General features: G+C 36.8%; 7 protein-coding genes, 1 long non-coding RNA gene and 1 other non-coding gene across 11 annotated transcripts; 3 read left to right on the top strand and 6 right to left on the bottom strand.

The window, feature by feature from the left end:
• Window positions 1–434: 434 nt before the first annotated feature.
• Window positions 435–3146, bottom strand: LOC9326212 (wall-associated receptor kinase-like 4). The gene is made up of 3 exons (XM_021011567.1): window positions 2079–3146; window positions 1879–2001; window positions 435–1793 (listed from the first exon to the last, which is right to left on the bottom strand). The coding sequence occupies exons 1-3, from the start codon at window positions 3016–3018 to the stop codon at window positions 580–582; spliced, it is 2277 nt and encodes a 758-aa protein (XP_020867226.1). The 5' UTR covers window positions 3019–3146; the 3' UTR covers window positions 435–579.
• Window positions 3147–3252: 106 nt separating this feature from the next.
• LOC110224732 lies at window positions 3253–7099 on the top strand. Of its 2 annotated transcripts, none has more exons than XR_002329230.1 (3): window positions 3253–3484; window positions 6607–6688; window positions 7003–7099. It is a non-coding gene; the product is annotated as an uncharacterized LOC110224732 (long non-coding RNA). The 2 variants fall into 2 exon arrangements; XR_002329231.1 differs by lacking the exon at window positions 3253–3484 and adding an exon at window positions 5995–6069.
• On the bottom strand, window positions 3588–6106 carry LOC9326211 (wall-associated receptor kinase-like 3). The gene is made up of 3 exons (XM_021011569.1): window positions 5139–6106; window positions 4950–5066; window positions 3588–4863 (listed from the first exon to the last, which is right to left on the bottom strand). Exons 1-3 carry the CDS (start codon window positions 6085–6087, stop codon window positions 3740–3742), a joined length of 2190 nt encoding a protein of 729 aa, XP_020867228.1. The 5' UTR covers window positions 6088–6106; the 3' UTR covers window positions 3588–3739.
• LOC9326210 (wall-associated receptor kinase-like 6) lies at window positions 6773–9729 on the bottom strand. The gene is given in 5 exon segments (XM_021011568.1): window positions 6773–6999; window positions 7001–8057; window positions 8149–8265; window positions 8350–9171; window positions 9174–9729. Coding segments are annotated over 5 exon segments (2190 nt in total). The 5' UTR covers window positions 9301–9729; the 3' UTR covers window positions 6773–6932.
• TRNAK-CUU lies at window positions 9559–9631 on the top strand. Its single transcript has one exon. It is a non-coding gene; the product is annotated as a tRNA-Lys (tRNA).
• Window positions 9730–9823: 94 nt separating the features above from the next.
• LOC9326209 (wall-associated receptor kinase-like 6) lies at window positions 9824–11466 on the bottom strand. Its single transcript, XM_021011571.1, is given in 4 exon segments — window positions 9824–10457; window positions 10537–10701; window positions 10703–10840; window positions 10842–11466. Coding segments are annotated over 3 exon segments (834 nt in total). The 5' UTR covers window positions 11445–11466; the 3' UTR covers window positions 9824–10457; window positions 10537–10608.
• A 240-nt stretch (window positions 11467–11706) lies between these two features.
• On the bottom strand, window positions 11707–13470 carry LOC9328957. Its single transcript, XM_021011570.1, has 5 exons — window positions 12995–13470; window positions 12559–12776; window positions 12336–12464; window positions 12126–12257; window positions 11707–12035 (listed from the first exon to the last, which is right to left on the bottom strand). The coding sequence occupies exons 1-5, from the start codon at window positions 13341–13343 to the stop codon at window positions 11922–11924; spliced, it is 942 nt and encodes a 313-aa protein (XP_020867229.1). The 5' UTR covers window positions 13344–13470; the 3' UTR covers window positions 11707–11921.
• Window positions 13471–13666: 196 nt separating this feature from the next.
• Window positions 13667–15933, top strand: LOC9326208 (tubby-like protein 8). Its single transcript, XM_002892848.2, has 9 exons — window positions 13667–14333; window positions 14417–14531; window positions 14612–14788; window positions 14881–14936; window positions 15037–15133; window positions 15224–15313; window positions 15396–15488; window positions 15569–15636; window positions 15760–15933. Exons 1-9 carry the CDS (start codon window positions 13912–13914, stop codon window positions 15833–15835), a joined length of 1194 nt encoding a protein of 397 aa, XP_002892894.1. The 5' UTR covers window positions 13667–13911; the 3' UTR covers window positions 15836–15933.
• Window positions 15934–15993: 60 nt separating this feature from the next.
• Window positions 15994–19462, bottom strand: LOC9326207 (AP2-like ethylene-responsive transcription factor At1g16060). Of its 2 annotated transcripts, XM_021014680.1 has the most exons (8): window positions 19069–19462; window positions 18884–18966; window positions 18639–18647; window positions 18107–18195; window positions 17822–17895; window positions 17644–17694; window positions 17473–17549; window positions 15994–16623 (listed from the first exon to the last, which is right to left on the bottom strand). In XM_021014680.1, the coding sequence occupies exons 1-8, from the start codon at window positions 19257–19259 to the stop codon at window positions 16160–16162; spliced, it is 1038 nt and encodes a 345-aa protein (XP_020870339.1). In that variant the 5' UTR covers window positions 19260–19462; the 3' UTR covers window positions 15994–16159. The 2 variants fall into 2 exon arrangements, with proteins under 2 accessions (XP_020870339.1, XP_020870340.1); XM_021014681.1 differs by lacking the exons at window positions 18639–18647; window positions 18884–18966; window positions 19069–19462 and adding an exon at window positions 18300–18375.
• Between the last annotated feature and the right edge of the window lie 5675 nt (window positions 19463–25137).

The raw sequence follows: 25137 nt of genomic DNA, 5'->3' as shown, positions 1-25137 counted from the left end.
GACCGTGTTGGCATGTTCGTTCAGGACTCAGGATACAAAACAACGAATCTATGACCAGTCAGATAAAATGTAATCAAGGTAGTGGCGATCACATGGATAATGGATAGATGATGTGGACATTCTTGGTTTTGACTTTCTATTCTTTTAAAAAGCCCACTGAAGTAGTAGCGTAATGAGGAAGGTTTCAAGCCGAGGATAGCGGAAGTTGATGCCGTCGAAGTTTGCCGGAGTTGAATCGCATCGTGCTGTGGTTAGACCGGGAAATAGAAAGGCAATGCGTCAATTAGAACACATCTCCTAACTCCTAAGGGAAACTGGAATCCTTCTATAGTGTACTTATCGGTGACAGCTTAAACTCGATACTATTCTTCATCTTTTTTAACATCGAATAGTCATAAATGAATGTGGGTGGGTACAGACTTACGAAACACATATACAGATTAAAACGTTACTTATTTATTGGTTCCATAATGCAAATTGTGTGTATTGTTACATTGTGGAAAGCTAGAAATTCAGAATCCAAACATAACATTTTTTCATCAAATGAGGGTATACTACATTGTTTCGAGTTGATCATCATCACCATGTTCGTAGAGGAACCAGAGGCTCAACATCAGTCGCAGGGGATCGGTTATTAAACATAGAGGCTGGAGCAGTCATACCAACTTCCCAAGTCTCGTCAATGTTGATTTCCATGGCTTGATCTTCCTCATCATCATCATCATCATTATGAATCTCTGAATTACAAGGTGATGAACGAATCCCCTCCAGCTCAATTGAAACTTCTCTCATGTTTGGCCTCTTCTTCCCTTTTCGGTTTAAACATCGTTTAGCGAGTTTTGCCACTGCCATCACTTGGTCCAGGTTGCATTCGTCTTTGATCCGTTCATCAACTATGTCAAGAACTCTATTCTCTTTCACGGCTGCAACAAAATGAGCTGCAAAACCCCTGTTTTCTTCAGACCGGACACGGGAGGATGGTTTGTCTCCGGTAATGAGCTCCACAAGGACAACTCCAAAACTGTATACATCACTTTTATCCGTAAACTTGCTTGATTGAAAGTACTCTGGATCCACGTACCCGAAAGTACCTGCAACGTGAGTGGTCAAGTGAGTTTGATCTATGGTCACCGATCTTGAAGTTCCGAAATCAGAAACCTTAGCCTGATATTTCTCATCCAGTAGTATGTTGGTAGTCTTGATATCTCTGTGATATATTGGAAAAGAAGCAGCTGAGTGTAGGTACGAAAGTGCTCCTGCGATCTCTATTGCAATGTGAAGGCGCACTTCCCATGTCATTGTGTAATCATCAGATTCATCTCGAAGACGCTTGCATAAGTCTCCGTTCGGGACAAACTCATAAACTAGGACTGGAACTTCCGTCTCAAGACAACATCCCAAGAGTTTAACAATGTTTCTGTGGTTGATCTGCGCGAGAACAACAACTTCATTGATAAACTCTTCTACCTTGTCTTCATCCATGGCTTTCGACCTTTTCACTGCGACGATTCTACCATCAACGAGCATACCTTTGTAAACAGTACCTTGACCTCCTTGCCCAAGAACCCTATTCTTGTTAAAGTTATCAGTAGCTTTCTCCAACTCATTTGAGCTAAATATCTTTGACATCTCTACATTGCCTTCTTTTCTAGCTAACTGTTGTTTTAACAACATACCTCCATTACGCCTGAAGAACTTTCTCATTTGAGTGATCCTCCTCTGCTTCCTAATGAACCTGTACAACCCAAAAATTCCAAAGGCGAAAAGCAACAGTGCCGAACCTATAAGACCACCTGCACCAGCAAAAGAACAACATGTACAGTACAGACCAAATCAATAATATCTTCAACACAACGCTCAAGTTTCTTTGACTTTTACCTTGAAACACTGGTTTGAGCTGCCCTGGTTTCTTTGGCTCACACGTAAACCAACCGGGTTTATTCACACAACTTTGGTCTTTACACCTTTGGCGTCCTTCTTCTAGTTTACATTCATCGATGTCTACAAATTTGATTCATCATTAATGATAGAAGAATTGATTGAAACAATGGATACAGAAAGAAAAACGCATCTCTTACCAACACATCCACCTGGAAGGAATGGATTCCCAGCATAACCCATGGAGTTACAATAGCAACTCCTATAGCTGAATCCAGAGAAGTAGCCGTACGAGCAAACGCACATTGTCTCGGAACCGTACCAGCCATCTTGTGATGCATCTGACACATTTTTACATCCTATGGGGCTTAAAACACGAGGATCCGAAGTATCAAAGTACCATCCAAGCTCGACCACCGCGTATCCATCACTATGAAACTCTTCTGGCTCTGTAATATTAAAAGTCGAATACTTCTTGCTCGTCAAAAACGCAACTCTGCATCCTCCTTCTGTTGTGTTTTTGCCTTCAGGGATCTCTATATTGACTCCAATTACTTGAGGCTGCCCTTCCGGTATCCTCGTCTGGCAGCATTTACTACCACTGCAGATTTTGTTTCTTACTGGTTGGCTGCTACTGTTTTTCTCGTCACAACTTGACTCACAACCTATGATCTGCGATTTGATATCCGACATAACGGCTTTGACGTTGCAACCAACCGCCATGAGGAGGTTCTTGTCCGTGAGGAAATAGGGGCTGCCTAGGCCGGCAACGTTTAAAGGCTGCGGTGTAAGCGGCTGAGATCTTCCGGTAGAACACCCTGAGGAAGTTACGGGACCTTTGATGTGAACAACTCCGTTAGAGTAGTACTCAGTAGAATCTGGAAGAGAGATGTTCACCAATTCTCTGTTGATCCTTGAGAGGAATGGAACAGAGGTTGTGCTGTTACATACAACCTCGTACCACGGGTTTAGATAGCATTCTTTTCCACCGATACCGAACGGGAAAGGAATTGATATTCCTCCGCAGACTCTGTTACACAGATCTGGAGGTTTTCTTGCTGATGATACGCCATTGATGAACAGAGATAGGACAAAGATCACCAGTGGAATACAAAGGATGTTTTGAGTCTCTGTCTTCATACTTGTTCTCTCAACTGGCCAAGTCGGTCTTGTCTTTTGAGTCTTCTAATGTTGTCTAAAAACAAAAATCAAGACTTGCATTGTTGGACGAAAATGTCAAAGAGGAGATAAGATGGATCATGCGTGAAAAGGGATGCAAAACAATGTTGACCAAAAAAAAAAAAATACAATGTTAACCAAGATAGTCTTAGCTAAAAGTCAAATGGATTTCATAATCATTAATGTAATGGAAATGACCAATGCGGCAAAGACATTTGGCAGACACATTTACGTAATGTTTTGTAATATCAGCTTAAAAGTCAACAAATGAATACATTAATTACATCTGTCCAAACATATGACGTGGCTAGTTAATAGTTGACGTGGACACTTTGGGGTTCTTTTTGGAAGAAAAAGAGTAACCTGGCCTACAATCGTCGAATCTCGCCGTCGTCAGCTAAAGAGACCAACGAAGCTTCCGAAATCGGTACAAATCTGGATCCCGAATCTTTACTTTGTTCCTTCTGTTTGCTAATACTTTTTTAGCATTTTGATTAAACGAATAATCTCCTCTGATGAGATCTTCCTCATCGGAAACCCTAGATTTTCAAGGAAAAATAGTGAGTGGGTTTACAGGTTCTTACACTTAATAAGAGGCATTTTAACTCCAACTAGCAACACTTTGAACACTTAGTTTTTATAGATATAACAATTGTTCCAGCAAAGTCTTATTTAAGATGTTTCAAGAATCATATATTCTGTTGATTTCCATAAGTTGATCCTCTTCTTCTTCTTCTTCTTCCGGATGGACATCTAAATCTTTGGGTGATGAACGGATCCTCTCTAGCTCCATTGAAATCTCTCTCATGTTTGGCCGCTTATTCCCTTTTCGATTAAGACATTTTCGGGCGAGTTTTGCTACCGCCATTACTTGCTTGCTTTCTTCCCTGATCCGAATATCAATTATGTCAACAGCTCTGTTCTCTTTCATTGCTTCGAGGAAATAAGTTGCCAAACCTATGCCTTCTTCAGACCGGACACGGGACATTGGTTTTTCTCCTGTTATGAGCTCCACCAACACAACCCCGAAACTATATACATCGCTTTTGTGAGTGTACTGGCTCGACAGGAAGTACTCTGGATCCATGTACCCAAAAGTTCCCGCAACTAATGTTGTCAAGTGAGTTTGATCAGTGGTTACCGATCTTGAAGTTCCGAAATCAGACATCTTTGCTCGGTATTTCTCATCCAATAGTATATTGGTAGTCTTGATATCTCTGTGGAATATTGGAAAAGATGCAGCTGAGTGCATGTATGTAAGAGCTCCTGCGATCTCTATGGCTATGCCAAGTCGCACTTCCCAAGTCATCTTGTAATCATCATATTCATCATGAAGCCGCTTGAACAGATCTCCATTGGGAATATATTCATACACCAAGATTGGTACTTCTGTCTCCAAGCAGCATCCCAAGAGTTTCACAATGTTCCTATGGTTAATCTGTGAGAGAAGGACGACCTCATTGATAAACTCTTCCATTTTGTCTTCATCCACAACTTTCGATCTTTTAACAGCAACAATACTCCCATCTACTAGCATTCCCTTGTACACAGTGCCTTGACCACCTTGCCCAAGCACTCTATCAATGCTATAGTTATCAGTGGCTTTCTCCAACTCTCTCGAGCTGAATATTTTTGACATCTCGACACTACCGTCTTTTGTTGTTAACTGTTGTTTCAACAACAAGCCTCCATTACGTTTGAAGAACTTCATACTACGGATGATCCTCCGTCGCTTTCTAATAACTTTGAATAACCCGAAAATCCCAATAACAAGAAACAGAAGTCCCAACAAACCTATAAGGACCCCTGCAGCAATAAAGGAAACATAAGGCACACTAAATTCTCTGTTCTAGCTTGTTTTCTAGTAGACACCAAGTGTTATTTTGACTAACCTCGAAGAACAGCGGGTTTGGCTGGCTTGGTTATCTTTGGCACACATTTGTACATTCCAACAATGTTCTCACAAGTATCTTCTCCGCACTTGTTGGGTACTTTGCATTCATCAATGTCTACAAATTTGAATCATAATTATTAAGTTTCTGATTGATGGTCACGATTACAGAAGAAAAACATGCACTTACCTATGCATCCGCCTCGTATGTATGGGTTTCCTGTGAAGCCATTGCCGCAATAGCAGTTCCTATAATTGATATCGGAAAAGTACCCGTACTGGCAAAGGCAGTTGTCGTCCGCAAAGTAAGACCCATTAGAACGGGTCAGATTTATGCAACCCAAGGGGTTCCTAAAGCGAGAATCTGAAGTATCAAAGTACCATCCTAGCTCTACCACCGCGTAGCCATCGGCATGGAACTTTTCTGGCTCTGTAACATTTGACGGTAAATACCTCGTGTTCGTCAAAAAAGCAACTTTGCACCCTCCTCCTCCTGTACCATTATTGATCTCTATGTTGACACCCATTGCTTGCGGACGCTCGGTCGGTATTCTTGCCTGGCAGCATTTGTAACCGTTACAAATCGAGTTTGTTACTTCTTTACTACTCGTGCTGTCTTCACAACTCGACTCACAACCCAAGATCTCTGATTCAATATCCGTCATCAAAGCCTTGGTACCACAGCCAACCGCCACGAGGCGGTTCTCGTCAGTGAGGAAATATGGGCTACCCTTGCCTGTGACATTCAAACCCGAGAGCGACTTTTGTGGTACTTGACTAGTATTACTAGAACAACCCAACGAAGTCACAGGACCTTTGATGTGAACCACTCCGTATGGTTCAGGATAACCATCTGGAAGATAGATGTTCACCACTTCCTTATTGATTCTAGACAGGAGTGGAACAGTTGTGCTGGAAGACCCGGAAGTGGTGGTGTTACATACAACCTCGTACCAGTTGTTGAGATAGCAATCCTTCCCACCGATTCCGAACGGGAAGGGGATCGAGATTCCTCCACAGGTTCTGTTACAAGAAGTTGAAGTATTACTTGTTGGAGGTGTTGCTGCTGATGAGCCATTCATGAGCAAAGATAGGACATACACAACAATACACAGGAAGCGGTAAAACTTTGTCTTCATAATTCTGTTTATTCTTATTTTTTTTCTCTTGATCTGATCAATCTGCTCATATAGGAGAAAATTAAGTTAAGTACATGCCTGATCTGATGAAAAGGTCAATAGAACTTTAGAAAGAAGCGTGAAGGATGTTACAAAGCATTAAACTCTTATTAATAATTAACTCTACGCCTCAGGGCTTCTTGTATTTTATAATAATGAATGAAAATTGGAGAAACTAGACCTCTGGTGTTGTTTACGCTACTCCAGCTAAGTCGAACACCAGAATTTGGAAGAAAAAAAAAACAAGAAGGGCAACCTCACCACTGAAAGGCTCTTTTGTGAGAAGTGAGAACAGAGTGCTCTGCTTTTGTGAGAAGTGAGAACAGAGTGATTCAGATTTAAATGATCTAGTTTGATTTCATATTTTGTGAGAACTGAGAACAGAGTACTCTGCTAAACAATCCTTTTGCCAAGTCGGAGATGATAGATATTTCAAACCACTTTAGATGCTCTTGTAACTCATCAATACTCCAAAAACAGGTCAGGCCGAGACACTGAAGATGGGAGAAGCCAAACATTTTGTGACAAATCTGCTGACCACATTGTAATTGTACCTAGACAAGTAAGTTCAATTAACCAACACTCTTTTTATTGTTTTCTTTTCAGTCATCAATATACATGCAAATCAAGTCGTGCCACCACCAAATCCACTTATCATTTTAGAAGTGCATATAAACTTTGAAATTCTGATATACTTTGTGGCCATAATTGCTGTCGATGTGATCTTATTGAGTTCTTTGTCAATATGTTCGTCTAATTTTAGGGATACATTTAACATAAAGTGTGGGTAACTCATGTACACACACTCAAAATCTTTCTCTGTTGATTTCCATGGTTTGTTCCTCTCCATCATCATTTTTAACATGGACCTCTCAGGTGATGAAGAACGATCCTCTCCAGCTCTAATGAAACCTCTCTCATGTTTGGCCGCTTCCTCCCTTTCCGGCTAAGACATTTTCGAGCAAGTTTTGCGACTGCCATCACTTGGTACAGCTTGTTTTCTTCTTTAATTCGATCATCAATGATGTCAACCACTCTGTTTTCTTTCATGGCCTCAAGGAAATCAGTTGCCAATCCTCTTCCTTCTTCACACCGGATTCGGGACACTGGTTTTTCTCCGGTTATGAGCTCCACCAAGACAATTCCAAAACTGTAAACATCGCTCTTGTCAGTATATTGGCTTGATAAAAAGTACTCCGGATCCATGTACCCAAAAGTGCCTGCAACCAATGTTGTTAGATGAGTTTGATCAATGGTTATGGATCTTGAAGTCCCAAAATCAGATACTCTGGCTCGATATTTTTCATCTAATAGTATATTGGTAGTCTTGATATCTCTATGGTATATTGGAAAAGATGCAGCTGAGTGCATGTATGAAAGAGCTCCCGCGATCTCTATGGCTATACGAAGACGCACTTCCCAAGTCATCGTGTAATCATTGGATTCGGATTTTTCATGAAGACGCTTGAACAGATCTTCATTGGGAATATACTCGTAAACCAAGATTGGAACTTCAGTCTCTAGACAACATCCCATGAGTTTCACAATGTTCCTATGGTTAATCTGTGAAAGAAGTACGACTTCGTTAATGAACTCTTCCATCTTGTCTTCACCCACAACTTTCGATCTTTTAACCGCAACTATTCTCCCATCCACCAGCATTCCCTTATACACTGTTCCTTGACCGCCTTGCCCAAGCACCCTGTTCATGCTGAAGTTATCAGTAGCTTTCTTCAACTCTTTTGAGCTAAATATCCTTGACATCTCAACCTTTCCGTGCTTTGAAGTAGTTAGTTGTTGTTTCAACAGCAAGCCACCATTACGTTTGAAGAAGTTCTTGCTGCGGATGATCCTCCTTCGCTTCTTACTGAATTTGTACACCCGCAAGATTCCGAGAATGAAAAACAGCACTCCTAGACCTATAAGAACGCCTACACCAACGAAGAAAAATACCAGCAAGTAAAATACTTTCCTGTTCTCTGTCTCAGGGTCTCGTAGATGCAAGATGGTACTTTAACTCACCTTGAATCACAGAGGCTTTTTCCGGCTTCGTTATCTTGGGCTCGCAGCTATATGATCCAGGCATGTTCACACAAGTCCCTTCTCCACAATTGTGGTGTCCTTCGCATTCGTCTATGTCTACACATTTTTGAACCATAGTTATTTATTTATGGTTTGATCGATGAAAAGCAGCAACGAAAGAAGAAGAAAACAATCACTTACCTATGCAGCCATGTCGAAGGTATGGGTTCCCTGTGTAGCCACAGTTGCAATAGCAAATCCTATAACTTATCCCAGAAAAGTAATCATACTCGCAGCTACAACTATCAAAGGAGCTGTAAGAACTGTACCGGGTCATGTTTCTACAACCTAAGGGGTTCCTAAAGCGAGAATCCGAAGTATCAAAGTAGCAACCTAGCTCTACCACCGCGTAGCCACCAGCATGGAATCGTTCTGGCTCGGTAACATTAATCGGCGTATACCTCTTGTTAGTCAAGAACGCAACACTGCACCCTTTCCCTCTTGTGCCATCTGTTTTTTCTATACTGATACCAATAACCTGAGGACGCTCCAACGGTATCCTCGCCTGGCAGCATTTGTAACCGTCACATATCGAGTTTGTTACCTCTTCACTACTCTTGCTAGCTTCACAGCTCGATTCACAACCCAAGATCTCTGATTCAATATCCGTCATCAAAGCCTTTGTACCGCAACCAACCACCACGAGGCGGTTCTCATCAGTGAAGAAATATGGGCTTCCCCTGCCTGTGACGTTCAAATTCGGCAATGACATTTCGGATACTTGACTAGTACTACTACTAGAGCAACCCAACGATGTCAGTGGACCTTTGATATGAACCACTCCGTATGGTTTATTACCATCTGGAAGAGAGATGTTCACCACTTCACTATTGATCCGTGAGAGGAACGGAACAGTTGTGCCAGACGACCCAGAAGTGGTAGTGTTGCAGACAACCTCGTACCAGCCATTGAGATAACAATCCCTGCCGATTCCGAACGGGAACGGAATTGAGACTCCTCCTTACAAGAAGTTGAAGAGTTACCATCTGGAGGTGGAGGTGTTGCTGCTGATGATGAGCCATTGATAAGCTGCAGAGTTAGGACAGAGAGTTCAATAATACATAGGAAGTTGTAAGTCTTTGTCTTCTTCATACTTCTGCATTTTTTTTAATCTGATCGATCTTCTCTTATCTCGTATGTGACAAAAGTCCACGTTCAAAGAAATTTGGATAGACGCGTGAACCTTTAATCATCAAAAGTCAACTCCCTATGGATCGTTTCATATCAGTTATTTAGTTTCTGCAGAGTGCAGACCATTGACTTGAGATGTTTTAAAATTTGACTTGGTTACTTTGTTAGCAGACTATATTTATAGATCAAGTAATCATTAGTAGTTACACTTAACACAAAGCCCGTCTAGCTCAGTTGGTAGAGCGCAAGGCTCTTAACCTTGTGGTCGTGGGTTCGAGCCCCACGGTGGGCGATATTTTTTAAGTCACTTTTTAATTTTTAATCAAGATTCAAAAATCACGTCTCCCTAAACTTCATGGTATTTGGGAAATATGATTGGCGGGTCCTAATGAATCTGAGCTGCTGCAACAACTAGTACTACAAATGCAATAAGACTAGTCATAGTCCAATCTCATAAACGTTCTAGTCAAGAGGGATTACTTTCGTTGATAAATGTTTGTGGTTCTTGTTATTCAATATAACCTTCTCCAAACCGGATAAAACAACACACATACAACTAAACAAATCGAATAACACCAATATTTTAAATGATACGGTTCCAATAATAGTGGTCTCTGGTGGTGATGTTGGAGGAAGAATCAGTAAAAACGTTCCAAGGATCTTCTATGTTGCAATACTCTTGTTTTCTGTGGCTTTCTCCAATTCTTTCGAGCTGAATACTCTTGTATTCTCAATGTTGCCTTCATTCAAAACCAACTGTTGTTGCAGCAATAGTCCTCCATTTCGCTTAAAGAACTTCTTCCGCTTTATCTCCCTTTGCTTTCTGATAAACTTATACAACAACCATGCTCCAATGGCAAAAAACAACAAGCCAAAGCCTAGACTACTACTTACACATCACAAAAGAAACACATTAAAAGCCAAATCCGTTTTATTGGGTTATCTATACATGTTAACATATCGCATAGCCACGATGATCGGTAGCTTACCAAGAATGATGGCTAGTCTTTTGTTTTTGTTGGATTGACAACTAAAGTTTCCTGGTATATTCTCACAATCATACCCTTTCCCACAATGGTTTCGCCCTTCAGCTTTGGCTTCTTCACACTCATCAATATCTACATAGACGAATAATGCATCAATGATTCATGGAGCCTACAGAAACTAACGCAAAAGCACCAGAAAATGTTAATTTACCTGTACATCCACTCGGGAGATATGGATTCCCTCTGTAACCACTGTTACACCTGCAGCTTCTATAGCTTCGCTCTAAGTACTTACCATATCTACAAATGCAAGCTTCATAGTTACTGTAACTCCAACCGTGTGTACCCTCGGTAATTGAATAGCAAACCCCAGTATCAACGGACATATTGTGTAACCTATCTATGAACCAACCTAACTCCACTGTTGCATATCCCTTATCGTAAAACAACTCTGGTTCGGTTATATTTAAAGGAGAATATGCCTCATCTGCATCCAGCTGATTTCGTTGTGTTACCATCAAGGCTCTCTATCTTGATGCCAATCTGTTGCAGACGGTCAGAGGGTATCTTCGCTTGGCAACATCTGTAGCCGTTGCAGCTTGTGTTCTGCCCTCTCTGACCAAACCAAAGGTCGCAGGTAGACTCGCATCCTCCTATCTGCTGCTTAACATCCGTCATCGAGGCCTTGTTGTTACAACCAACTGCTACTAGAGTATTATGGCCGGTGAGGAAGAATGGGCTTCTGGTCACATTCAAAACCAAGCTGAGTTCTTCCATATTGGAACAGCCAGATGAAGTTACCGGATTCTTGATTCGGATTAGCCCAAAGGAATCGCTTGAGTCGTCCGGCAGAGAGATATTCACCAGTTCTCTGTTGATACTATTAAGAATTGGCACAGGGTTTCCTGAGGTTCGGTTACAGATAACTTCATACCACTCGTTGTTGTCGAGATAGCAATCTTTACCAATTCCAAAGGGATATGGAATCGCTATTTACCCGCAATGGCTTTGACAAGAACTCAAGACCGTGAGATCTTGAGTAGTTGCTGCAATCGAACAATGGATCAGCAGAACCAGAAGAGAGAGCAGGGCACATATGGAAAAGCTCTCTCTGCTCATTATGCTTTCTTGGTAGAACACTGAGTTATGTTATGAGATGCTAAAGCTAATATAAAATCATGTGTTATATAGTAACTAACCGAAGAAACCACAGTTGCCTACTTGGACCTCATTGCCTGCAACGGCTGAAAATTCAAACAAGCGTGGACGATCCTGCCTCTTAATTTGTAAGTTATTGATAATTCCAAAGAGTCTACATAGGTCGCTGTCTTAATTTGTTTATTATTGAAGATTCCAGTCTTCCCTATTGATGGGAGTCTAGAAGCAGAAAAGTTTTGATTCTATAAAATGCACAAGTTTACACAGATATAAGTCTGGACTTTTTACAAAACGTGAACTGATTATCTTTATTAGAAAAGTAAATCTTTTTTTTTTCACTTCTCATGCGTGTACATAGTTCATACTAGTTTCAGATCATCTACTTAAACTGTGTAAGAATGCTACTTAATCCAGATACTCACAATACACACACTGGCTCTATATCACTTTAAGCTCTTTCAGCCATTCGGTATGGAGGGGACACGGATCCGGTTTCCCTTCCGCAATCGCCTTCTCTGATAGTGAATAAAACCAACCATTCCTCCATTTAAACTGCAATAATCAGAAAACTGGATGTGAAACAGATACTGTTGCACATGCATTGAAAGTGAGAGGTCAAAGATGGTAAACTAATATACGTACTTCTTTAACAGCAGTCGGGAAATGAGAAACAGCTCGTGAATAAGCACATAGTCTCTCCACCATGTTCTCTTCAAAGGTTAGTCCTTTTTCCGCAGCAGCAGCTGCTGCGAGTTCTTGGATGAGTATGGACACCTGAATGTATAAGTAGTTAGAACTAAACAACGATTTTGTATGCTAAAACAAAACAAGGAATGAATGGAATTTCTGTACTTCATCTCTGTATTCTTTCTCCACCGTGCCAACACTTGCACCTGGATGACGAGCTCCAACAAGCATAAATGCACAAATCCAAATGAGTTTCTCCAACATTTGCTTCTGAAAAGCTTCTTTGTCAAGTACCTAACCACAGAAACACCCAAAAAAGGAATACATTTAGTTTATTCATGCAGTTTCTGCTTTATCAATATAGAGCCAAAGATTTGCTTCTTGTAACCTTGCAAGAGAGGCCACCAGATTGCAATCTTGCGGCTATCTCTGAAGCCCATTTTCCATAAGCAGCAGTTAGACCTTCTGGGTTAGTGTCAGTCTTTCCATCCACGGGAGGCTCGCCGAGCTTTGACACAGCAAAATAGGCCAAGACTTGGTCTGTATCACCCAAACCTTTGCTCTCAAACCACGGCTCCATCATTCCATTTTGGAAGAAGACCAAATCTGATTAAATTACACACAACTTTTTTAGTACACCAAGTCATAAAATGAAGTAACATTATCATGTTTTCTACACATCCAATCAAATTTTGATAATCTGATCACTTGATCGTTCCAAATCCGGATGAAATGTGCAACTGGGCCAATGAAATGATCAAACCCCCTAAAACATCTAACAATTCGGTTCACTAATAATTCTTAGGGCCAATGAAAGTTTCTACCTTTCCATCTAGACTGAGGAGTAGCTTCAAGAACAGCATCGAGATCATCATTTCTAGTACAAACCAAAATGGGTCCTTCAAAATCAACCGGAACTGCTTCTCCTCTCTTCACCAACAAATCCTCGCCATTTCCCATTTCCTGTAACGCCCTTCCGACTCTTCCGCCACCCACAATCACGGCAGGTGCTAGTTTTTTAGCGGTGGCAGCTGACGCGGCGGCCATAGCCATTGGGGCGGCGAATCTCGCTCTTGAAACTGAGGGTTTAAGAGATTCAGAGTGTCGGAGGAAAGAGAAACGAGCTGAAGCTGAGCAGGAGACAGCAAACAGAGTGCTGCTGGCTTTAGCCATAGTGATGATAATGGGCTTCGACGATGATGTTGTGGCCTCTCATGGTTTGGACTAATTTGAACAGTGATGGTTTAATAGCCACTCGATGGTTTGAGGCTCTGGCTTATCAATTTTGGATCGACTAACGAAGATAAAACGGCAGGACGTTCAAAACAAAACGGCAGGTTGTTGATACTGTAAGTGTTTGAAACACAGTTCCCGCTAATCCAATCATCAACCTTCAGTTTCCCGACAAAGGAAAACGACAAAAAAATTAATCAAAATCCCGTTGGGTCCGTAGGAAATAGAAAAAAAGGGCAAAATCAACGCAGACATCTAAAAACCTCTTTGTGTTGAGACAAGAAAAGAAAAGTCCACCTGTCTTTGGTTCTGTGCTCGCACAATCCCCAATGGCTATTTCAAATTCAAATGGAAACATTGTGGGACTTTATAAAAACGTTTCTTTTAACCCAGTACCATTGTCAAACACCTGTTTCTAGATTTATGTCTTCAAATTCTATAAAGAATATAAACTTAGCTCCCAGAAAGTTCTAAACTTGAAAGCAACCCAGAAAGGGAAAAAAAAAACATGGCTGGTTCCAGAAAAGAGAATGATTTGTTGGAGGAAAATAAGGAAAATGTGGACACAGTCTCAAGGTCTTTCTCCACAAAAAAGGTAGAGGATAAGGAGAATGTGTCGCCGGAAAAAGTATCTACCTCTGTGGAAACTCGGAAACAAGATCGAGCTTTGAAGTCTCAATCGATGAAGGGTAACTCTGGCTTTCCCACGGAAGTTACAAATTTCAAGTCTTTCTCAACGGGTGGTCGAACGGCTCTGAAGCAGACATCCCTGCAAGCGTGTATGCAGAAGAACAGTGAGGTTGATAAGGGTAGTTTCGGAATGAAAACTTGGACTAGTGTTGATTCAGAGCATTCGAGTTCGTTGAAAGTGTGGGAGTTTTCGGATTCCGAAGCTGCTCCTGCTTCCTCTTGGTCTACTTTGCCCAACAGGTAAAAGCACTCGCAATTACCAAGATTCTTATGCTTTCAATGTCCTAAACATGTCTGAAACTATGTATACACTTGTTAAACAGGGCTTTGTTGTGCAAGACACTACCTTTGGATGTGGGTAGATGCACTTGTCTGATTGTGAAAGAACAATCACCTGAAGGCTTAAGCGGCGGATCTCTATATTCACTTTATACACATGTAAGTATACTGACATTTGATCTATAGTAATGTTGTTTGAGAATTGAGATGTAGTGATATCAATGTTTCTGATATCTCAGGAAGGTCGGGGGCGTAAAGACCGAAAGCTAGCTGTTGCTTTCCATAGGCGACGTAATGGGAAATCCATATTTAGGGTGGCACAGAATGTTAAGGGACTATTGTGCAGTTCGGATGAAAGTTATGTCGGTTCTATGACGGCTAATCTCTTGGGTTCCAAGTACTACATATGGGATAAGGTTGGAATTTCAACCTCAATGTATCAGCATTGTTTCTGCTTATAGGTGGGATATTCAGTCTGAATGTTTCTGGTCTTTTGATTCCATTGCAGGGAGTTCGAGTTGGTTCTGTAGGTAAAATGGTGAAGCCGCTTCTTTCGGTTGTAATGTAAGCTTTGAGGATTTTGAATGCTGTGTCTTTTGATGAATTTGACTATCCCTTAGCTTTGGGTTTGCTTATCCAGTTATCCTTGTGTTGGCTTCTGCAGATTCACACCCACCATAACCACTTGGACAGGGAGCTACAGAAGAATTAGAGCTTTGCTACCAAAGCAGCAGCCAATGCAGAAGAACAACAATAAGCAGGTAAATGCCTAATCTAAAACTTCTCTCCATCAATCTCGCATTCCGAAAACATAAAACCGTTGATACACGTATGCATGTATCGCTTTATAGGTTCAGCAAGCTAGTAAACTACCGCTTGATTGGCTTGAGAATAAGGAAAAAGTTCAGAAGCTATGCTCAAGGATACCACATTACAACAAAGTAAGTCTCACCGGGGATCATTGGTATTTGAATGATTGGTTTTCTGAACTAAGAAATTCATTCTGTCTCCCCCTTTCTTTAGATCACCAAGCAGCATGAGTTAGACTACAGAGACAGAGGAAGAACAGGGCTGAGAATACAGAGCTCGGTGAAAAACTTTCAGCTAACACTCACGGTGCAGTTCCACAACTTTTAAGCTTTAATCAAAATCCAATCTCAAGAATCCTAAACATTGTGTAATTTGGTATAAAATAGGAGAATCCGAGGCAGACGATTCTTCAAATGGGAAGAGTGGACAAAGCAAGATATGTAATCGATTTCAGGTACTACTTGCTCAAACCAGAATGAGCAAAACATAAACATACTTATAAGCTTAGGATTAAAGGCTTTATAGAGATCAAATATTTGTTTTATCATCTAAAAACTTTTGCTTTATCTGTCTACAGGTATCCATTCTCAGGCTACCAAGCGTTCTGCATTTGCTTGGCTTCCATTGATTCCAAGCTTTGTTGTACTGTTTGATCATTATAAAATGGATGAGTTCAATCTCTGAACATCGCTCCAACGATCATAATCTGTATTCCTTACTTCTCTACATAATCTATCTGAGTTTTCACAAATTACCTCAGTGCCTCTCAAATCAAAATTCACCCAGAGAGGAAACTGAAACTGGACAACTGTTAAAAAGATTCAAACTTTATTATAATAAGATTGTCACAAGAAAGAATAACCGATATGTGTCAATGCTGATTTTCACAACCGAGATTCCAAAAAAAAAAAAAAAAAAAAAAAACTAAAAACAAAACTTATCAAATCCCTTTTTTTCTTACTTATCAGAAGAACACTTTAGCAATCATTTAACTCGCTGTAGAAATCAGGCGTAAGGAAAGAATCTAAATCACCGAAGATAACGTCATCTTCCTCCGTCGTTAACTTGCCGGAGTTTTGACACCCGAAATACGTCTGGATATCTTCCGGGAAGCTCCGACGAGGCGGAGCAATCTCCGGTGGCGTCGATGGTCCGATTACTTCCTCTGCATTTAAAGGTGACGACTTTAAGAGCTTTGTTTTCCGATCATCGTTATCGTCTGAGGAAGATTGACTCTGTGATAAATCAGACTCGTGAGTAGGGTTTATAAATGGGCTGGAATCAGAATGCGGACTCTCCAGGAGATTATTCGCGGCGTCGATAGGGTTCTCCGGCACCGGGAGTTTCATATAACGGCTGATGTCGAAGTTAGTAACGGCATTAAGTCCACGGTACTCGATTGCTGCGATGTCATACGCTATAGCCGCTTCTTCTTGTGTAGCTACATAAAGATGGGGTGCAAAATGTCACATACTAAACATTGAGAAGTTTAAGACAATTTATGAAAAGTACATTCCCTTTGGTTTATTAATTATTACTCCTAAAACTATTATGTATTTGCCTAATACGAAACATTATGATGCTAGAAGTGAATAATGCCAACAACAAAAAATACTACAAGTCAATAATCACGTTAGAATTTTTTTTTTTTTTAATGTACTTTGTCCCGTTGATATAGGACAATATGGAAAACATATAATAAATAGAATTCAATTGGCCAGTAAAATTGGATGAGCAACTTATAATTTAAACCATACAATAAAGAAATATGTATAAACATAAGGAAAAACAAACTATATAATAAATTAAAGGCTTGACTAAAGTGGTTGGGTTTGGTGATCTATTTCCCAACCAACACAAGATCTGATTACGTGCATATAGATATATCAACCCCTTATTAACGATTTCTAAGTAAAAAAAAAAAGTTTTTTTTTATAATGAAGAGAGAATGCCACATATAGCATTCGTAGATTTTGTTTGTTATCACAATTACCATTTACCACCATCAAATTAGTAAATGTTTATAATTTGTAATCAAACTATGTATCATACAATCTTTTCAGTTAGAAAACTAACCACTAGTATTAAACTCAAATGTACGTGTAATAAAATATTATTGAAAAAGTACAAGTTTGCTCAAATGTGTCAAAATGACAATCGCATATCATAATTTCTAGTTGTCTTGAATTTCATCTATCTATGTTTTGCGTTGGGAGATATAGAAAATTGCATCCTTTTTTTCATTATCTTACTGTATAAAATATAAAAAAAAAGTATTCAAAAACGTTACCGTAAGTTCCAAGGTATAAATATTTATTGCCAAACACTCTTCCAATTCGAGCTTCCCATCTCCCATTATGGTGATGCCTGCAAGTCCATAATAACTTATCAAAATTTGAATAAGTATATTGAAATTGTTAATTGTTCTTATAATATTTTATTATAGGGAATTTAGGTTTACTTTGCAACGCCTCTGTATTTTGATACACCACGTGAGAACCCACTACTTTTCCTGTAAAAATATAATCCAAAAGTATAATTAATCAATTCTTAGTTTGTTAACCAAACAAAAATAAAAAAACAGAGAATTATTAGTTAATCACCAATCATTCAAAAAACGTAACCGATTTAGTTATTACCTTCTCAAAGATCCAATATACTCTTCCTTTGACTGGCTTTCCATTTCCTTGATGTCTTCTTCATAATTACACAGCTATAAATCACACACAAAATAAACAATAATTATTCAAACTAAAAAAAACAATAATTAGATATAAACAGTTAGTTAAACAGACTCTTCTTCTTTCTTTCTATAAAAACACGTAGGTAAGAAAGATTGTGAAGCAAACAAAGATCATGTGAATAGAAACTACTTTCTAATTAATTTAATGATATGTATTAATTTGGATTCCGAGAAAATTTACAGGGAAATTCAAGATGGTGTCTCGTCCCCAATATTTCAATGCTGCTAAGTCGTAGGCACGTGCTGCTGCATCTTCCTCGTCATATGCCCCTGTGCAAACCACATTAATATATTAATTAAACATTGATAAAGGGAACATTGGTATAAAATAAATCTCTATTTTCATTTACGTGTCAAAATGTTGTTATACTTACGTAAATATTTTATTTTCTTCAAATTACATATGTCAATTGTAAACGTAAAGATGAAGTAGGAAAAAAAGAGAAAAATGTTTGATTTTCAATGTACGCACATTATAAAAAGACAAATCGAAATGTTCTTTATCAGATCATTTGCTTGTTTTGTCACACCATAGATGTTAACATGTACGCTTTTTTAGAACCACCAAGTTGGCTTTATAAAGATCTGAGAAATAACGTTTATTTTTTTTTTTAATTAGAGTGATAATTAGCATCACTCACTCTATAAAGTGTCTACCAATTTGAGAGTGCAAAAAGAAAACGCCATATGAAAAATGACCAAAACAAACTCACCTAAATATACTGCACGTGATGAGTCAGCCATTATTCCGGTCAGCATCGTCAGCAAAACCAAAAAAAAACATATTAACAACAAAAAAATATATACAAAATTAAGTTCAAAAAGATATAATTAATTTCAAATCAAAGAACAGTAACGACGAACTCATTCCCCGGAGATATCGGAGTAAGAAGATCAAAACGACAATATCTTTAATACTAACTCATAAATATGTATATGTGTGTATGTATAGACTGACCTTGTCTTCCTTTCTTGCTCTGAGTCTCGTTCCAACTATTCTTATCCCACAAATGTGCTTCGTACCTTCCAGTCCATCGATGCCTATAATCGGAAATTTTTTGATAGCCAAGATATATAAAAAAAAAGGCAAATGAAAATGGATTAAAAGGTGTTGTTTTGAGTGTGTTTTGTTATAATGGAAACCTGGTGACGCCTCTATGGACGGAGCTGCGTTGTGGAGGAGCGTCTCGTGGTTGCGATCGACGTTTACGTTTAGCTTTAACGACTACTGATGTTGCTGACTGATCATCGCCGGTTTCATTCTCAACGGATGTTTTCTTGCTCTTCCGTGTGATCTCTTCCATTACCGGAGAAACTTCGACGGCGATGTACATAAAGAAGAGGAAAACAACAAAGATGAGAAATTGATGGAATGGTTTTTTTTTTTTCTTTATAAGGAGACTGACTAGCTATAAAGACAAATGGTTGAGTATTTAAATTAAAATTTTCCGTTTATTTTTTTTAGCCTTTTTAATTGTTATTGCTTTAAAAGATTTCCTTAGCTACGGCCCTCTTTGTACTTCTGTAATTTGATTTCTCATTTATTAAAATTCCTAATCGTAATCAAACCATTTTTGTACCTGATATTAAGCGATTAGCAATTTTATTTGTTTTAAATATGGCTTTTAATTCATGTTTTAATTCTGAACATATGAGGAATTGACATGTGGAAGTTTAGATCCGCTGAGCCAAAAATCTTGGAGAAAGTAGGCAAGCAAAATCGGAGCTCCATAATTTCTCCACTTCTTGGTTTATCTACTTTTTTGGTCGGGCCGTGAAACATTTGAACTCCCATATTTTGAGTGCTTAGTTTCTTTTAGTATACTACATATTTTTTTGCTTAACATAAAATATGGGGATAGCTAGTAGAAGAACATCATTACAAAACTATTAGAACTTACATGATAAAAGTCATATTTTTACAAGTGCATTTCTTATAAAATTAAGACCGTGTTTTCTTATACAGTTTTTATTGAATAACAATTTGTAATTTAATGTGTATACCTGCCCCTAATTAGATGGGAGCAAATGTCAACAATTATGGTAAAAATTGTCTATAAGAATCCAATCTAAAACGGGCCATATTTTGCGTGTAAAGAAATGCAATTAATCAGCAGCAACTTAAGAGACACACTTGACACATATCAAATATGAAATATCTGTTTAGAACTTGATGAGATTGTGAAGTATGAATACAAATTTTAAATAGATAAGACTAGTTTCGTTACTTTCGTTCAATTTTACGATCAAGTCATAAATAAATCCCTATTTCTTAAAATCAATAAAACCTACATATTTAGATGGTGTCTCCTACTCTGTCTCTAACCATGGGCGGAGGCAACATAATATAAATTTTGAAAAACCTATTATAATATTTGGGAAATTGTTAAAAATAACTCTTTTGGTGTGTCCCTTTTCAAAAATGCCTCTGTTAGATGTCCATTTTCAAAAATGTTCCTTTTTAAATCTGAAATTTTTATAAAGTTTTATTAGGTTTTATAAGGTACTTATGGATTGTAACTACTACTTGAAGACTCGATCCAAGTATTTATAAGGTTTTATAAGGTGTTTTTAAAGGTTTTACAAGATATTTTAAAGGATTTTTAAGGTTTTTCAAAGGTTTTACAAGATATTTTAAAGGTTTTTAAAGGTATTTAAAATGTATTTATAAGGTATTTATAAAGTATTTATAAGATTTTAGATACATAGAAATGTAGTTTGTGTATGTTTTAATAATATTACATACATATTTGGGTAAATCTTATATTTTTAAGAGCATTTTTTATAAGGTTTTAAAAAGGGGTATTTTTGAAAAGTGACATTGAAAAAGTGGCATTTTTGCAAAAGCTCCATTATATTTTCATAAGAATAATTATAATGACCACAATGTTTTATAATTTTTGACCCCCATATAAAATTAATTTAACTACATGAGATAAAAATTGTCTGTATACATGGCAGCAAAAATTATTATTCTTATATACTGTATAAAAATTATTTCATTTTGGTTAATTTCAAAGAAATATTCATTTTTTCTTATGAGTAGATTATTTCTAAGGAAAAATTAATAATATTAATATTATATTACAAATTTTTTTGACCCCTATAACAACAATTTCTAGCTCTGCCACTGTCTCTAACTATTATCAAATGATCTGAGATAATCAACCAATGAACTTCAAAAATATAACATTTTTATCATTTCGTTAATATCAAATCATCAAAGGTAATGAAACGATAATATCAAAGGTAGTCGAACATTTAGTGCTCTGAGTTTTTTTTTTTTAATCATGATTTAAATTGTCTACAAACTTGAAACCAGATTGTTATTTAGTTGTCTATAGAGAAAAAGAAGAGGATGCATGAGATGAGATATAAATGAGAAATGCAAGCAATGGTCACCGCCTAGTTTCGGGTATGCCATCTTTTTACGGCGTTGGTCCATGTTTCAGAGCTCGCAGTTGCCAGCATTTAACCATATACGTGAAACGGTGACCCAACTGAGACCCTGTCAGCCAATAACCACCCGCCACGTCATCCGACAGAGTCTGGCCATGGTAGATGTCGCGTACAGTCAACACTGTGCTTGGTATCATCTATCATGTCCAACAAATATTGCATAGACTATACATATATATTTACTAGATATCAACCCGCAGTACATCGCGGGCCTATTTTTTATTAAATAAAAAAAAATAGTTTTTTTTAAAGATTATTTATACATATATGCTATTGTTTTGTTTTATCTAAATGTATGGTATACCGCATGGAGATATTTTATAACTAAAAAATTAAAATTTTAAGTTGTATTTGTTTTGTTTAGTGATTAAGATTGTATAATTGTATTTTGATTGTTAATTCTAGGATTTCACCCGTAGTATACACTCTCCGTATTAATATCGACCTAAATCCGTCCCACCATATAACTTCGTACAGTGAAATTAAACATCATTTTGTAATTTTTTATGAAGTTCAAATATTTATAATATTTGAAACTTCATAAAAGTTTTAATATTGACTCAAACTTCCTAATTGTATTTTGATTGTTATATCTAGGATTTCACCAGTAGTATACCGTCTCGTATTAATATCTTTTATAAATATTGAATGTTTAAACTTCTTATAAATTTTTATAAAATTCAAATATTTATAATATTCGAAACTGTATAAATGTTTTAATATTATAAATATTTAAAATGTTTGATAAAATTTAGAGAAATTGTTAAAAATGCCCCTTTTTCAATACCCCTTTTCAAAAATGCCCCTTTTGAGAGTCCATTTTTAAGTTTGCCCTCTTTTAATTTTTAATGACCATTTTACCCTTATTTGAAACAAAATTAGGTCCACAAAATACAAAATATTTTTTGGCGGGAAAAGTGATCCCGCAATTTTCCCGCCAAAACACTTGTAAAAACCTTTAAAAAACCTTGTAAAATTTTCCCGTAAAAATTTTTCCCGCCAAAAAATTTTTTTTGCGGGAAAAGTGATTCCGCAATTTTTTTTTTGCGAAATTTTTTTGGCGGGAAAATTTTTGGCGGGAAAAATTTACAAGGTATTTTAAAGGTTTTACAGAGTATTTACAAGTGTTTTGTAAGGTTTTACAATGTATTTTAAAAGGTTTTACAAGGTACTTATAAGGTTTTATAAGGTATTTATAACTTGTAAAACCTTATAAAAAACTTGTAAAACCTTATAACTTGTAAAAACCTTATAAAATAGCTTGTAAAATCTTATAATATCTTATAAATACCTTGTAAATACGTTGTAAAACCTTTTAAAATACATTGTAAAACCTTATAAATATCTTGTAAAAAACCTTTAAAATACCTTGTAAATTTTTGGCGGGAAAAATTTTCCCACCAAAAATTTAACGCCAAAAAATTTGCTGAATCACTTTTCCCGCAAAAAAAAATTTTTGGCGGGAAAATTTTTTGGCGGGAAAAAATTTTACAAGGTATTTTAAAGGTTTTACAAATTTTTACAAGTGTTTTGGCGGGAAAAATTGGGGGATCACTTTTCCCGCCAAAAAATATTTTGTATTTTGTGGACCTAATTTTGTTATATTTCCTTATATATTTATGATATCTTTTATTAAAAGAAGGGTAATTTAGTCATTTTGTACATAGAAGGGGTATTTTTAAAAATGGACATCCAAAGGGGCATTTTTGAAAAAGGGTATTGAAAAAGAGGCATTTTTGTGAGTCTCCCTAAAATTTATCTTTTAAAAAAGTTTAAATAATTATAATATTTAATTTTTAACAAAGTTTAAATATTTCTTATATTTTGAAACTTTATAAAAGTTTCAATTCTTTATAATAAATAACCGAAGTAAACCGGATAACACTTTTAATTTTGGACACTTAATAAATCAAGTTTCCTTCTCATTCTTTTTTAAACATTGCTTCATCAGAGTAATATATGTCTCTTTTTAAAAATTTTGAACACATCATATGTAGAAAAAATCTAATATTTTATTATTAATATGTATTTTATATAAATTCAAAATAAATTAAATATAAGATCAAATAAAATGAAAGAAGAATCATATATTTATTTTTAAATTAAGTAGAGAGATTTGAGGAAATTAGCAATTAATCTAATGTAGTTAAAAAAAGATAAGATTTAAGAGAGAATTAAGGATTATTTTGAAAATTTGCTTTAAATGCTTATCATAATATATAGATTTTTAATTTTTATAAAATATTATTAATATTAAAAACAATTATTTTGAAAAATAAAAGACAATCAATAAGAAGACACATTACATAACTATATTTGTGTATCGTATAAAAGGGTTTAGATAATGTTTTTTTCTTTCTTTTTTTTGTCCGCCAAATGTCAATCTTTTTTTTCACCTCAAGAAAATAGTCAAAACAATTGTTCATACAAAAAATCTTTATCCCCTCGGATTATCTTCCTGATTTAGCAGGATCTTTTTTCGATTACAGCTATGAATTAAGATTTGAAAAAAAAACATACCAAGCCAATTTAATAATCCTACATTCACAACCACGTGACCTTAATCCAACTCCACAATTCCGGTTTAATAATCAAATTCTAAAACCCAAACAAACAATCGTACGAACCACAACCACTACGTGTGACCAACATCACAAGCCAACTCACGATCCCAAGCTTTGATTCTGGATTTTAATTACGAAAGGGATCTTTTGGTTTAGCTTGGTTTAGTTTCACGGTTTAATAATCACAACAACACCAAGCAACACAGACACGAGACATGGACTTGCCGGAGTTTCTTTCTCTGCAAGTTTTCTCGATGGTTTGATCTGACAGTTCGAACAGCAAAGTGGATCTGCGATGGTCCAGATCAAAACCTAATTTTGAAGAGATCCGAGTGCTACTCCACATCTTTCACCAGTTTTGATTCGAAGAGGTGATGCAAAAATGATAAACAACGACACTGGAAAAGATGATTCGAAAATCCAACTATCGCATAGAGACCCGAAACAGGCTTTTGATAGAAGTAGAAATGGTTGTCGTGGTTTGTGTTTAGATCTTGTGAAATGAGAGTGTATTTATAGTGTTATGATATGTTTGTAGGGTTTTAGATTAGAGAATTTAAGAACATCTTGGTGAGCAAGTATAGAATATCCTTACAAATTTTTGAATCGATAATATATAGAATATGCTTTATAGATGCTTCGTAGAAAATAAGAACAAATTGTTTGATTGTGCAACATTTCCTACTGTTGTATATATTTAATGTAGGTTTAATATTGGTCAATTTTATTAGGAAACAGAAGTGATTTACGGAATATCTTTAGCATAGAAATAGGATACAATATAATGTGATGATAGAAAGATAAGTTTGAAGAGACAAATTAGGAACAAAATCAGTTTAGTAATATCTTCAATTTAATTTTTGGAATGTTAAGCATTTAAGATAATTTTGAAAATATGTGTAATTAAAGAATTAATTTCGTTTTTTTTTTTAATGATTTCCTTAAATATCTTATCCAAGATCCGAATAGATTAAAACCGGGTCAAAACCCGACCCAAATGAATTAAAAACCAAAATCCCCTGCAAAAATGTATATGTAGATTTTCCCTTTATTTTTTCATTAACAAAAAAATTTAATTTTCAAAATTTGAAAATCTTTATTTTTATTTTTTGGTTCGAAAGGAAAATTTTCTATTGTTTTATTTTGTTAGTTTTCTAAATTATAACGGCTGTCGGCAGTGTATATAGAT

Source organism: Arabidopsis lyrata, assembly GCF_000004255.2.
Source record: "Arabidopsis lyrata subsp. lyrata unplaced genomic scaffold ARALYscaffold_1, whole genome shotgun sequence".
NCBI classification, from domain to species: Eukaryota; Viridiplantae; Streptophyta; class Magnoliopsida; order Brassicales; family Brassicaceae; genus Arabidopsis; species Arabidopsis lyrata.
Note: the sequence above shows the minus strand (reverse complement) of the source record. Positions and strands in the feature narration are given on the sequence as shown.

Bases quoted from the DNA above. Each gene is read 5' to 3' on its own strand.
- LOC9326212 (XM_021011567.1), bottom strand. From the start codon at position 3,018: ATGAAGACAGAGACTCAAAACATCCTTTGTATTCCACTGGTGATCTTT. The intron at 2,002-2,078 runs GTAAGAGATGCG...TCAAATTTGTAG, and splicing joins CCTTCCAGGTGGATGTGTTG to ACATCGATGAATGTAAACTA. The intron at 1,794-1,878 runs GTAAAAGTCAAA...TTGCTGGTGCAG, and splicing joins GCTCAAACCAGTGTTTCAAG to GTGGTCTTATAGGTTCGGCA.
- LOC9326211 (XM_021011569.1), bottom strand. From the start codon at position 6,087: ATGAAGACAAAGTTTTACCGCTTCCTGTGTATTGTTGTGTATGTCCTA. The intron at 5,067-5,138 runs GTAAGTGCATGT...TCAAATTTGTAG, and splicing joins CATACGAGGCGGATGCATAG to ACATTGATGAATGCAAAGTA. The intron at 4,864-4,949 runs GTTAGTCAAAAT...TTATTGCTGCAG, and splicing joins CAAACCCGCTGTTCTTCGAG to GGGTCCTTATAGGTTTGTTG.
- LOC9328957 (XM_021011570.1), bottom strand. From the start codon at position 13,343: ATGGCTAAAGCCAGCAGCACTCTGTTTGCTGTCTCCTGCTCAGCTTCA. The intron at 12,777-12,994 runs GTAGAAACTTTC...TAATTTAATCAG, and splicing joins TCCTCAGTCTAGATGGAAAG to ATTTGGTCTTCTTCCAAAAT. The intron at 12,036-12,125 runs GTACGTATATTA...TGATTATTGCAG, and splicing joins TCCCGACTGCTGTTAAAGAA to TTTAAATGGAGGAATGGTTG.
- LOC9326208 (XM_002892848.2), top strand. From the start codon at position 13,912: ATGGCTGGTTCCAGAAAAGAGAATGATTTGTTGGAGGAAAATAAGGAA. The intron at 14,334-14,416 runs GTAAAAGCACTC...CTTGTTAAACAG, and splicing joins TGGTCTACTTTGCCCAACAG to GGCTTTGTTGTGCAAGACAC. The intron at 14,532-14,611 runs GTAAGTATACTG...CTGATATCTCAG, and splicing joins TATATTCACTTTATACACAT to GAAGGTCGGGGGCGTAAAGA.
- LOC9326207 (XM_021014680.1), bottom strand. From the start codon at position 19,259: ATGTACATCGCCGTCGAAGTTTCTCCGGTAATGGAAGAGATCACACGG. The intron at 18,967-19,068 runs GTTTCCATTATA...TTCCGATTATAG, and splicing joins GTCCATAGAGGCGTCACCAG to GCATCGATGGACTGGAAGGT. The intron at 16,624-17,472 runs GTAACGTTTTTG...ATCTTTATGTAG, and splicing joins TTTATACCTTGGAACTTACG to CTACACAAGAAGAAGCGGCT.